At 38.4% G+C, this 13,440-nt stretch overlaps 1 protein-coding gene across 4 annotated transcripts in view; it reads right to left on the bottom strand.

Annotated features, from left to right (window-relative positions):
- SULF2 (sulfatase 2) overlaps positions 1-13,440 on the bottom strand; it is a 268,821-nt gene that overhangs the window by 49,015 nt on the left and 206,366 nt on the right. For all 4 annotated transcript variants that reach the window (XM_063459445.1, XM_063459448.1, XM_063459446.1 and 1 more), the window contains 3 exons: positions 10,115-10,354; positions 3,653-3,804; positions 833-1,002 (listed from right to left, as the gene is read on the bottom strand). In XM_063459445.1, the coding sequence (XP_063315515.1) occupies positions 833-1,002; positions 3,653-3,804; positions 10,115-10,354 (562 nt within the window). The remainder of the gene's footprint in view (positions 1-832; positions 1,003-3,652; positions 3,805-10,114; positions 10,355-13,440) is intronic.

Genomic DNA, 13,440 nt, shown 5'->3' with positions numbered 1-13,440 from the left:
CTGTTGACTATTTTGAATGAAACGCTTGATTGTTCGATGATCACGCTTCAGAAGCTTTGCAATTTTAAGAGTGCTGCATCCCTCTGCAAGATATCTCACTATTTTTGACTTTTCTGAGCCTGTCAAGTCCTTCTTTTGACCCATTTTGCCAAAGGAAAGGAAGTTGCCTAATAATTATGCACACCTGATATAGGGTGTTGATGTCATTAGACCACACCCCTTCTCATTACAGAGATGCACATCACCTAATATGCTTAATTGGTAGTAGGCTTTCGAGCCTATACAGCTTGGAGTAAGACAACATGCATAAAGAGGATGATGTGGTCAAAATACTCATTTGCCTAATAATTCTGCACACAGTGTATATTCACATAAAATATTGCAAGAATTCAGATATAATAACCATTCCAAGATATTAATAAAAAGTGGAGTAATGCTAGTCTATGAGTTACGGGTTAATATATTGATCTGTTTAATTGATTAGTTTTAATTTGAGGCAAATTTCCTGCCCCATTTTGCCCCATCTGCATTTCGTGAGCCCTACCTAAATTGTGTTTGTTTTGTGGACATAGAATGGAAGGTTAACTTGGTGCAATTAATTTATTTTAGTTTCTACGATATTCGAAGGTTTATAAAGTGCTGCAAAATATGTTGTTAATAAAAAATAAAGAATCCTTGCAAAATAATATAACATCAAACATATAGCTTTCATATAATGGAGAACATGCCTACACCTTTATCTCTCAATTTAAATTTTATCCCAGAGAATCAATGCAGACGCACGTACAGAAGGAGAGCACTAAAAGCAGGACACACAGAGTCTCATACTCACATGTGCTGAGAGGCATTAGGGAACAGCTGTGAGTATTGCGGAGCGGAGTCCTCCGGCCCGTGGGGAGCCGCGTGGCTTAAAACCATTAGCACTGGTCGGTGAGGATACATTTTCTTGGATGTGCGGAAGAAGCTAATACTGTCATTTGTGATGAGATCAGTCAGGTAGTCCTGCAAGGAGAAAGGAAATGAAATACGTGTGCGTGCCTCTGAAGGATCTATTTTATTTATAGGATTTATCAGCAATTCAAAAAACAAATTAGCTTTTCATACAGAGTTACTGAAGCAACACAGAACAAAGAGATAAGAGGGCCTTTGAGATGTTGGAATGGATACATTAATTTTGCTTTGTGTTTTTTATTTTTTAAATCACATAACAAATATCAGATATTACACACCAGCAGTTGCAAGATGCCTTGAGCAGTTTAAGTTGGAATCCATATTTGTTTTTAATGTTACACCAATGACATAGCAGCAAGTAAGAACTAAGTGAAAGGGACACTATAGTCACCAAGACAACCTAAGCTTAATGAAGCAGTTTTGGTGTATAGATCATGCCCCATGCAGTCTCACTTTTCAGTACTTTGCCTTTTAGGAGTTAAATCACTTTGTTTATGTAGCCCTAGCCACACCCCCCTGCATATGATTACATAGCTTTTCTAAATACTTCCTGTAAAGAGTTATCTAATGTTTACACTTCCTTTATTGCAAATTCAGTTTCATTTACATTTTCTAATCTCCTGCTCTGTTAATGGCGTGCTAGAGCCTGCCGTATCCCTCTGTATGTAATTAAAGTTCAATTTACAGAGCAGGCGGTGTCAGTCACAGCCAGCGGAGGTGTGGCTTGAGCTGCATAAACAGAAACAAAAGTGATTTAACTCCTAAATAGCATAGTATTGAGCAATGAGACTGCAGAGGTATGATCCATACACAAAAACTGCTTAATTAAGCTAAAGTTTTTTATGTAAAAAAAAAAAAAAGCTATATTCTTTGAAGAAATTTGGATAGCACAATAGTAAGGATAAAATTATAATCGTGCAGTACATGATTTAACTTAAGGAACACCAATTCATTATTCATTTCACTAAGGTTACTGCTTATATTTTTAAAGGGCGTCTGCACATCTTCAGGTATAAGAAAGAGAAAGGAACTTACTTGTGATCTCTCTAATATATAATTTTAAATGGCTAAGTTTCCACTTCCCAGGTAGTGTCAATGTTGAGGACTAAATATACGATTACTATTTCCCACCACAACTACTACTTAAAATTCCTCCTAACTGCCTCTGTATTTTACTGCTGCGTCTGTAAGCCTTACTCAAAAACCTCAACTATGAAAATATCAATATTGCTTGAATCTCGTAACTTAAAAAAAAGAAAATTTTAGATGTTGCGTTACATTTATTTTTTTCAACCCAGCAATCGTTGAGAAGAAATGTAAAAACAATGCACCGGGGATCACTCTGTTTAGATCACGATGAGCTAATCAATACAGCTTAATTATTTTATCTTCAATCACCATTACAGCCAGAAGACGCAGGGGACATAAAAAAATACACCTTACATACATATAAGCTGTGCTCCAAACTCCCTTAAGGATCAGTACATCTGAAAATAATTTGGCGAAATGCAGCGTCTCCTAGATGGAACATCCAAATGTAAAACCATATTGATCACGCGAGGTCAGTGCTGCATTGAAGCTGGAGGGGGTGATGCTTTACAACATGTGCTCCTATAGGAATTAGCAAGGTAGTTTGTTGACTCCTTCACCACCACCGCCAAGTTTTCAACAGCGGCAATGGTTATTGCAAAGTCATTCACAACCAATGATCCCTGTAAGCATTTATTTAGCTTACCAGCACTGATATAGTTAAAGCGGCACTGTCATGGCCGAATCCAGTTTTTTATTTTTTTTAACCCCCTCCAAACTCTACTACATCTAATTGTCCCCCTAGCTACCACCAAATGCCCCTAACCCCCTCATATTACCTATTTTTAAATCTTTATTTTGTGCCCGGACCTAGGTCCCTGTGGGACACGTCATCTGCCCACGCTAGATAGCGCTGTGAAATTCACGCGCATACCCAGTTAAACACTTGGGAATTCGCTATGGGAATTTCGTCTATTCATTCATTTATCAGAAAGACGAATGAATAAATAGAAATTTCAGACGAACAAACAAACACCGAATATCGGTGTTAATTTGTTTGTTCGTTTAGTTTATTACAAGGAGAGAGCTACTAGTGCACAGATAGAGAGATAGAACCGGCAGGGAGCAGTGCTCACCGCATGTCCTCCCTCACTCTACTGGGGTCAATATGAGAACCGGTACTGTTACTTCCTGGTTTGCTTAGCTCAGTAGAGCTAAACTCAAGTGGCAGCAATTGCCCAGAGCAGACCTCTCATTCAACTGCATTGGGAAGTCTGTGACTTGACAGCCACAGAAAGTCTGGGCTGGAAAGTCTTTTGCAAGCTGTTTTTAGATATACTCCCAATGAATTTAATGCATAATTAAATGCATGCATGTTTCCTTTGGCACCATATCTACTAAACCGGTATTTTTAAATGTACTTTTTTTTTTAATCTGGGCAGTGTAGTGTCCCTTTAACAAATTGCTGGGCAATTTCAGATTTAATGAATTGCCTTGTCTCTATGGCTTCTGGAAAAATTCACTGTTTTTCGTTTTTTATGAAAAAAAGTTGCTAATTGAGATTTATGAATGATGTAGTCTAACAGCATTAGAGGGATCATAGCCACAGGTGACTTTTTTCATCACCGTCTGTCAAATTATACATTCATAATGCAATAAGAAGCCTACTTACCTTGGCATAGTCAAAGCCATGTTTTTCTTTAATTCCATTACGGCAAAGAGTATAGTTGTAAAAACGAGAGTTTTTAACAAGTCCGACCCACTCTTTCCAGCCGGGAGGAACATACGAGCCATTATATTCATTAAGGTATTTGCCAAAGAAGGCTGGAGAAATGACAAGACCAGGAAATATTGAGTCATCGAACAATGGACAAGAACAGTTTTATAAATCGGTGATATTACAACGCATGTGTCGTGGCAGTGGGTAAATCAGTGTCTGCTACACGGGAGCACTGGCAATCTTAAGCCTAAGTAGTATGAACACCATTATTATTTTATTATTTATATCGCGCCAGCAAATTCCGTAGTGCTGTACATGCTAGAGGGAGTGGGGTATAGTGACACAAAGGGTATAAGTAGGGGTAATGAAATAGGTTGCTAGAAAAGTATTCACCAAGAACTTAGTAGGTTATTTTTGACAGTTGCAGGAGAAGGGTCATAGGGGGGAGGTCGGAATGAAAACCCGCTAACAGTTTAAATGATATGCTTTTCTGAAGAAGTGTGTTTTCAAAGATTTTTTGAAGGAGTGGAGACTGGGTGGAAGTCTAACGGAGAAGGGAAGGGAGTTCCACAGAAGAGGTGCAGCCCTGGAGAAGTCTTGGAGGCGAGCATCAGATGTGGGAGTACGGACAGAGGATAGACGTGGGACACTAAGATGCAAGGTCTATGACATTTTATATTTAAGCATTCCATTTACAGTGGACTATATTTTTCATATTGGTCATCATAGGAGTAATAACCCACAGTTTCTAATCAACACTGACCCATCCTAAATTATCCTACAGCCAAACCATGACATAGTTACAATGTTTTGTAATGTATGCCCTGTGCATTTGTAACATTCATATTAAATTATGGCTGCGGATTTTGTTGTAATAATGTGTCTCATCATAGCAACACTAAACAAATAAATAGTGTAGGGTCAGGATTGGGTGAAAAAAAAAAAAAAGCAGCCTTTTAGTATTCTTTATAATCGGGCATGAAATATTGGTCATTCGGACGTTAATATCATTATTACTTTTTTTTTTTTTTTTCCAAAAAAGAAAAATTGAGTTAAACAAAGTCCAAATTTTGAAAGGAAATCATTACTACAATAATGGTAAGAAATGCAAAGCTTTCTATTTCAACCACTTAATGACAAAAGGTTAGGAAAATCCCATAATCTAGTGTGTAAATACGTCCATTGTCAATTAAAAAGTGGAAACGGTGTTGGGTATTCAATAAAATAATTAGCCCAGACCTCTGTGGACATTTTAAGAAACCTTAGAACTTAAATTTTTTGTGAGCTATATGAATTCTGTTGTCTAACAGGTCGTCTTTCATTTTAAAGAGGATTAATAATGTTTGGGGTGTATTCACGGAACGGTGATCTGGATTAAGCGGACTGTAACTGTAGTTTAATATTGGCTGAAGCAATCGTGCAGCATGTTATAGATGACAGACATCTACAAGGAACTTGATACTTTTTCTGACCAAATAACGCAATATTTGTAAAAAACTATTTTCCCCCTAGATGACCAGGAGTCATGTTTTGAAGCCGGCTGGGTTGGATGTCTCCTCTCAGGCATCCCCGCAGCCGAGAGTCATTCCCTCCCACCCCCAACAATGACCTCACTCGATGGTCCAAACTAAGAAAAGGTTTCATAAAATGCCAACGTTATTTAAGTTCATTTTGGTGCCTTAATAAATTAAACAGGATGGGGACAGTGTGAATGGGGTCAGGCTCCGCATACCTGATTTATTAGTTGTAATCACAAAACTGACATTAATTAATGCAACACAACACAGGAATTCGTGAATAAAGTGCGATCCAACCATCTGGAAGGAATAGAAGGAGCAGCGATGGTTTAGAAATATTTTTTGTCCCTTGTACAAATCTCTTCTGAAAAGAGCTGAAACATTAATAACTGTTCCATTAGTGACACTGTAACGGCATTGTGTTCTTACAGACGCACTGTCATAGCAACTGGGATCAAACCAACGGCATCATTTTAAACTTGGCGTTTTATTGGCAACATTTTCAGTTGATACTACGGAGCGCTGTCGCTACAATTATTTACAAATCCTTAATGTGGCGTGGATTCCATTTATTGTAGAAGGTTATTTTGCTTCCAAAACTGTGAAAACGCGCCTTCTCTACATTGAATCCCTTCCAATATTTTCCCTCTCAGGTCCTAAACTACCCACAATCCTTTGCAGAGAACCTTTACATACTGTAAATTAAATTGCCTAATTGTTCCGTGTGCATATTTTTAAACATGGCTTCCAAAGTCCATTGCAAGTTCACTAATAAATGGATTTAAGAGATAAGGACCCAAAGTTCTCTTTAACAAGAAAAGCCAGGAAAGTCTGATTGCGTTATATTTTTTAGCGACAGTAAAAAAACTATAATCTATATGATACGAGAAAGAAGAATATATATAATATATATATATATGAATTCGTATTAAGCAGAACTAGTATTTTAAGAATTAATTTTTTACACCTCACACCGTCCTTCTGTCTGTGCCTTTCACACCAAATTCCATTTAATTCCCTCCTCCTTCCTCTCCCAATGTTATGTAATCATTTCCTCACTAGCTCCATTCTGTGTACTTTACTCCTGTTTTGATGCAAACATTTTACTTTAATCAACCCCCTTGTTCCTCGTCTGGACGAGCTGCCGCTTAACCTAGCTTTCCTGCTGCTGTGATTGCTCTGTGTGAACCCGCAGCAGCCAGCAAGTTAGGTTGAATAGCATTTAGCCCACGTTATTATTCAGCTAGATAAACAAGTTAATTTCTCAAAAAAATAAATATACATCATTTAATAATAAATCATTACATTTCATTTAAAGGGACACTACAGTCACCAGAACAACTACAGCTTATTGTATTTGTTCTGGCGGGTATAATCAGTCCCTTAAGGCTTTTTGCAGTAAACACAGTATTTTCAGAGAAAATGCAGTGTTTACATTTCAGCCACTGGCCACCTGGCCACTCCTCAGATGGCCGCTTGAGGTGCTTCCTGGGGCTGTGCTGCACATTGTGACTGACATTCAGTGTCTCCACCCTCGGCATGGAGACACTGAGCTTTCCTCATAGAGATGCATTGATTAGCTGCTGATTGGCGAGAGCCGTGTTTGGCTTGTGCTGGGTCTGCCCCTGATCTGCCTCCTTGACAGTCTCAGCCAATCCAATGCTTTCCTATGGGAAAGTGTTGTGATTGGCTCAGATCATCACTTCTGATGATGTCAGCCAGAGAGGCAGATCAGGGGCAGAGCCAGCACCAGCAGTTATGTGTTTTGGGACCACCTACTTGTGGGGTTGCAGAGGAATGGAATGTAGGGGTGCTGGCTGTCCCGTTGGAATGAGTGAACCGTCAGATCTCTAAATCTAGCCTGGCACACTGTGTACTAAAGTCATGTCCATGTTCCAACTTTGTTTAACACATTGAACACTGGAAGACAACTGGAAGATGGAGGTAAACTGCTAAAGATATCTCAACCGCATGCCTTCTAGTCCAGGCCAAAAGAGGGATCATAAAGACGTGGACCTTAACGTGTTTGTGACACAAGCGATATATAAAGCTACTAGTACGGTCTACTCTATGGTATTTTTATTGACCACTAGACTAGTGCACAATTGTGTTTCAGCTAGTTGGAACAAATCAAATTCCTTTTGGTCTATGCCTGAAAGAACAGATCCTTCCCCGATTTACCTGTGGAGTTCGATGGATCAGCTCATTTGGGTGTAGATAAAAAGGAATTGGATTTAGTTGAACCAGTCGAAATCCATTTACACTCAAATCTATTGGCAACAAGGTAGACCCAACAGGGACAGCCAAACTTCCAGCACTCAATGTTGCAAACTTGAAAATGATTGAAAGAAATGTGGTGGACAACCTACTACTAACAATATAGCGTAACAGTCTTCGCAAACGTGCCCAGCATGTAATCTGCCTCATTTCTGACTTTCTTTAATGTTCTAAAAAGACATTTATATGGTTACACCCGTAATAAAGAACATAAGCATAATTTAATAAACAAAGAAATGTAAGCCAGGAAGATTTAGGAGGAAGATAACCTCCTGTAGAGCGAGCTCTGGGAAGTACGCCTACAGTTCAAACCCGTACGGCTGTCGGAATCTCCCATCACAGCAATGTCTTGTTTAACTGATTTATTTATTTTTCTCATAAAAGGCAGTTTTTTGTTTTTTTTTGTATTTTTTTAAACATCATCTGTTATCCGATAACTAATCAGGAACAAAACACTCTGAGGATTGATTTGCTTTTTCAAATAAAACAATTAAAACTGTATTTGCTCATATTCTGACATTTAAGATTTGGCCCCAATTCAGCATCCTGTGTATCATTTAGCGGCTGTTTTGCATTTCACCAGGAATTAATTACAATCATCCCTGCGTTTGTCTTGCCAAAACAAGATGAAGGCATCCAGAATGAATGAGACTACGTGTAACGGAGCAGCAATTTTCTTAGATTGGAGCCTTAAAGATATGTCCGTGGGTGTCATCTGACTTGCACAGAAATTGTGAAACAACTGTTGAGCAACCACATAAGAGCTTGTGGTTAAAGGGACAGCACAGAATAGCTTATTGCTGTACAATTATTTTTGTGTCATTGCTAAAAAATATATTTCTTTTATTTTTATTTTCGGTCTACTAGCCAGTTATCTTGCCCTGGTTCTGTAACTTGTCTGCTAAACACCATTACATTTAATTTTATGTTTTTTACTTCAACAAAGCTTTTATGCCTGGTTAAATTATTAAACCACATAAGTTCAAACTTTTATTTATTTATTTTGGATGGGAGTAAACAAAGGATTGATCCTCTCTATATATGAGGTGACTACAATGTTAATAAAATCATTTATAAAAGAATACTGTAGACGGAACGTTGTGCTAAATCATGAAATTAAGATAACAGACTAACCTTAAATATGATAGCATCTACGTAATCACTCTACAGCTTGCCTTTATTGGAGTCCTTGATTATACTAGCAATGCACAAATACCATAACCTTGTGGCATGTTAAACAAGATGCATTGACTATGAGGATATTGGTGGTTTTTTTTTAATTTTACATCAGGTAGAAGCCTCTTGAAGCAGTCGCTTATTATAAAGAATAGCCTCAGTGACTCTGCCAGGAGAAGGGATAGTGACCCCCAGGTAAATGTTGGCGGGCAATGTTAAGGAACAGAACTTTGCTGCACACCCCTCTTTTAGTAAGTTAGGTAACGTGACATGATCACATGGAATACGGGGCATGACATACAACAAATGCGGAGAAATGTCAGGACATCCTCTCTGTTAATGTAGGTCGTTGAGTTTGTCTTCGGGCCTCAAGACCCAGGTATTTCTGAAACCGTGCAATGCCACAACGCAAACTAAAGATCATGGGAGCTACACAATTACCTGTTACCAACAGTGGGTTCTGATAATATTAAAGGGAAAAGAGAAAAAATCAAGTTGACAAGTCATGCGTAGGGGGAAAAAAAAAAAAAAAAAATCGCAATTTGTTTGATGCTTATTAAAATGATTACCCTAAATATCCTTTCCAACCAGAAAAGAACTTAAATGCAATTAAAGATTTAAATCCGCCTGCATTTATGCTCGTTAAAATGTACTATAAAAACGTTAGCAATTTCCCAGCAAAAAGTCCAGGGCTTTGAAATTGCAACATCCAATATTCATATATGTTTTAATCTTTAGTTATTTTGCTAATATTTTTGCTAAGTCTTTGCTTACTCTTATCTAAGTATATTGCTTTGCTTAGGAAATGCAACACAGAAGTTGTGTTGGCGTAGGAATGTAAAGATATATAACCAGCTTATCTGCAGATATCTTGATAAGTGTAGCACAGCAATGACAGATTATGGGATAGTGTAAACATCCATTTACAGAACAATATCAAATATTTAATATACAAAGCAAGATAACCTGACTAAGTAATGAACCCTAATTTCCAAACGTAAGATCATTCTTTATGGATTCCATTATTCAGGGGTAGACTGTAAAGTAAATCTCCTCTCAGTGGAAGGGAACATTGTGAATGCTGTGCAAGTGGGGGACACTGTATGAGTGGAAAGAATGGAAGTGGAACAATGAGGAGTTGTGGATGAGTTAAGAAGGAGGTGGATGAGGGATCGCAAATGGAAAGGAGGGCCCTCAACTGGTCGGCATTTAGAAAAAAATTAGCTCGGTAAGTGGGGGGAGACTGTCAGGAATTGAAAGAAGAGGGTAGTATTGAGCATCTAGGGAAGAAAAATACTATATAAATTATCAAAAGAAGTAGAAGTAAGTTCTATTCTTGAGAAAATGTTCTAGCTTAGTCGGACATTTTGTGGGTAAAATCAATGCTATATTGCAAGTCACTGTTTAGCAATATTCTCACAATATATTATCAGAGTATAGTCACCTGTTCTGTATCCAGTGTTATTGAGATAGACGGAAAACGTGTGTGGCTCGTGTTGTGCCTGCCAGGATGGAGATGAACAATTCTCATTGTTGGTGTATGTGTTATGGTTGTGGACGTACTTCCCAGTAAGGATGGAAGAACGAGATGGGCAACACATGGGTGTAGTTACGAATGCGTTGATAAAATGGGTTCCTCCTTGCTCCATAATACGTTTCGTTTTATTCATCACCTGCATGGAGCCTGCAAAGAAACAAAGGAAATCATTTCATGAAACAAAGACTGCATGCTGATAAGAAATCCTTAAAAACTTATCACATTAACGTTTCACTACAATTTGTGCCTCCATCACCATCTACTCCTTAAAGACCCTAATGGAATGGCTGCTTCGATTTATTTTGCTTATGGTTCTATTAAATCACTAACCGAGCAGGACACGTCACCTTCAAGGATTGGATTGTCATGGTGACACAGTGCCATGGATTAGTGTTGGATCTCTCACCTCCCTCAAACTTTATTCCTAACAAAGGGGTAAACACGGTGAATAGAAACGGTCTCAAAAGTGTGTTTTTGAGGAAGTTTCTGTGAAATGGTCATGATTTGTTGGTGACATTTTTGTAGCTTGTTTGTATAGAACACTACCTTTCTGTGTCTCTTTTAACCCCAATTCCTAGACGTACTCTGTAATACAAAGCACCAAAAACAGTAGTAAACTCTGTCAGCTGCCCATGTAGACATCGGAAATGAGAAATGGGTTGATGAGTTGGCATCGAATTGGTGGCACACATTACCTCTCTGTTGCCGCCAAATTTTACCGCCAAGACCTACCTGTAGTGGTACTTACCCTTTCCAGGGGCCGGCCGGGGTCCTCTGTTCGAGCCGCGCGCGGTCCTGCTGCTTCACGAGCCGCACGCGGCTCATCCGACGGCTGTAACAGAAAGGCGGGCAGTGACCGCGAGAAGCGGTCACGTGTCCTGCCTGACTCTAAGAGTGCGCCGCGGGTCTCAGGCGCGCTCTTAAAGGAACAGTGGAGAGCCTAAATTGGAGAAGGTCTCCCATTGGCCCCTGTCATGCCACATTCCACATACACTCACCTTTTGGGGGCGTGGATATGACAGGGGCCAATCCAATTAATTGCTATGGTATATATACACTCACCTTTTTCCCTTAGTATGTTGCCCTATCGTGGTTTCTGTTTCAGTTCCCTTTAGCGCTTGTTGTGTTCAGTTGTGTTTCTTCGTACTTGACCTTGGCTTTGTTTCTGACTATGTTATCTCTTTATCCTTATCTGCTCTGTTTGCCGGCTTGCTGATTTTTGTGTACCAGTCCTAGGCTAGTCCTAGTTTATGCTGTCTCTTTGTGCCCTTGACCTCGGATCGTTCCTGATTCTGTATCGCTCTCCTTTACGTCGAGTCCGGCCATTCTAAGGTCCGGTAGACATATCTCATCTCTGTGCTGTCATTTGTTAATGTAATAAATAGATAAGTAGGGATGCAGAACAAAAGATGAACACTTCTAAGGTGCAGATATAAACATATATATACAACCTTATGATAGCGAAGTAGGCGATATCTATATAAAAATAAATAAATCGCACATAGTGTATTATAAGATAAACATAGAGGACACGCAGGATGATAATATAGAATTCACAAGATTGCAGTAATAATCAGGCCCATCATCCTCAGTCAGAAGGGATCTTCAGAATATATGAAACACAATCTTCCATTTTTCCTTGTAAAGTAAAAGAGACCAAATAATAGTGCAGATGGAAATAAAATTTAACAGAATTTATTATTCAATGCACTTACAACAGGGTCCAAATAAAAAAGCATGTAACCCCCTTAAGGTGGTAACGACAGAATACAAAGTAAGTCCCCCAAATAGTATTGGGGGATTTACTTTGTATGCTGTCGTTACCACCTTGGAGTGGATTACATGCTTTTTTATTCTATATTCTATATTATCATCCTGCGTGTCCTCTATGTTTATCTTATAATACACTATGTGCGATTTATTTATTTTTATATAGATATCGCCTACTTCGCTATCATAAGGTTGTATATATATTTTTATATCTGCACCTTAGAAGTGTTCATCTTTTGTTCTGCATCCCTACTTATATCTATTTATTACATTATTGTTTTTGGTGTTGTAAGAGGGCACACTTCTTAGTAGGTTTGCTGTTTTTTGTATTTTAGTGGTTTGGGTATCTCTATTGCCTTATCTCTGTCATTTGTTAAGCTGAATCCTGCGTGTGTTGGGGTATATCACCGTTACACTACCTGGCCCCATAATAGAAGGAGTGAAGGGATCTCCAGGCCAGGATTACTTGACAGGATGTCTCTACTGATTACCCATCATAGACGACATAACACTCTTACAAAATATCAGCAAAACACTCGCTCGTATTTTTTTCTTTTGTATACATCCATTAGAAGGTCAGTTTTGCATATGCAGTGTGTTGAATGATGGTCCATTTCTGCTAAAACTCTCGTATACATTTTTTTATAAGGCAGTTTGTGTTGTGTTCCTTTATTTGTAATATTGTATTTGTGTGGCCAGAACATCATGCTTTCTAAAGCTTTTGTACTTTAGAAGCGAGCAGATGACACCAATAACACTTTTCAAGCAGCGTGAATCATTAAACCGTACGTTCGACATCTTTCTCAGTCTCTGGCTCTTTCCAATAGTATTTATCAATTTCCTAAGCAATGACAAGCACAGGGAACACTGTCAAGGTCCCTCTACAAAGCTGCTAACATTTAAAAAGGCCCCAGGACAAAACATGTAACAATGTGAGCAAGTGACTATAACGGTGGAATGGGGTAACCAGCTGCATTTTACATTATAGGCCTCAATTTTACATTTATGGATACATTTTTTTTAAATGATTTCAAATGATTATTAAATGAAATCATTTAATAGTCATTTTAAAAATGTATACATAAATGTAAAATGTGTTGGACATATTATTAAAAATATTTAATATTATAAATATATATATATACACACACACACACATACATACATGCCCACGTGGGTCCAGCACTCTCTCTCACGGTCTTGTGCATGTCTGGGTGCTTACTGCAGCCAAAATGTACATAAACCAAGAAAAGTGCACTCACAGGACTCTGTAGATGATTTTCCGTTTTTTATTTTTATAAATTCTTTATTTTTGTTGTGCATCTAATAAGTCACAGATATTGAATTTACTAAGAAAGAAAGAGGCAGCAGTTAGTAGCTTGGCACATAGTGAGTTGCACATTTCTAGGTACCAACAGTGCCTGAGAAGAAGACCAAGTCATCTGAGCTGATGCCACCTGCTC

This window comes from Pelobates fuscus, chromosome 6, assembly GCF_036172605.1.
Source record: "Pelobates fuscus isolate aPelFus1 chromosome 6, aPelFus1.pri, whole genome shotgun sequence".
NCBI lineage: Eukaryota > Metazoa > Chordata > Amphibia > Anura > Pelobatidae > Pelobates > Pelobates fuscus.
Note: the sequence above shows the minus strand (reverse complement) of the source record. Positions and strands in the feature narration are given on the sequence as shown.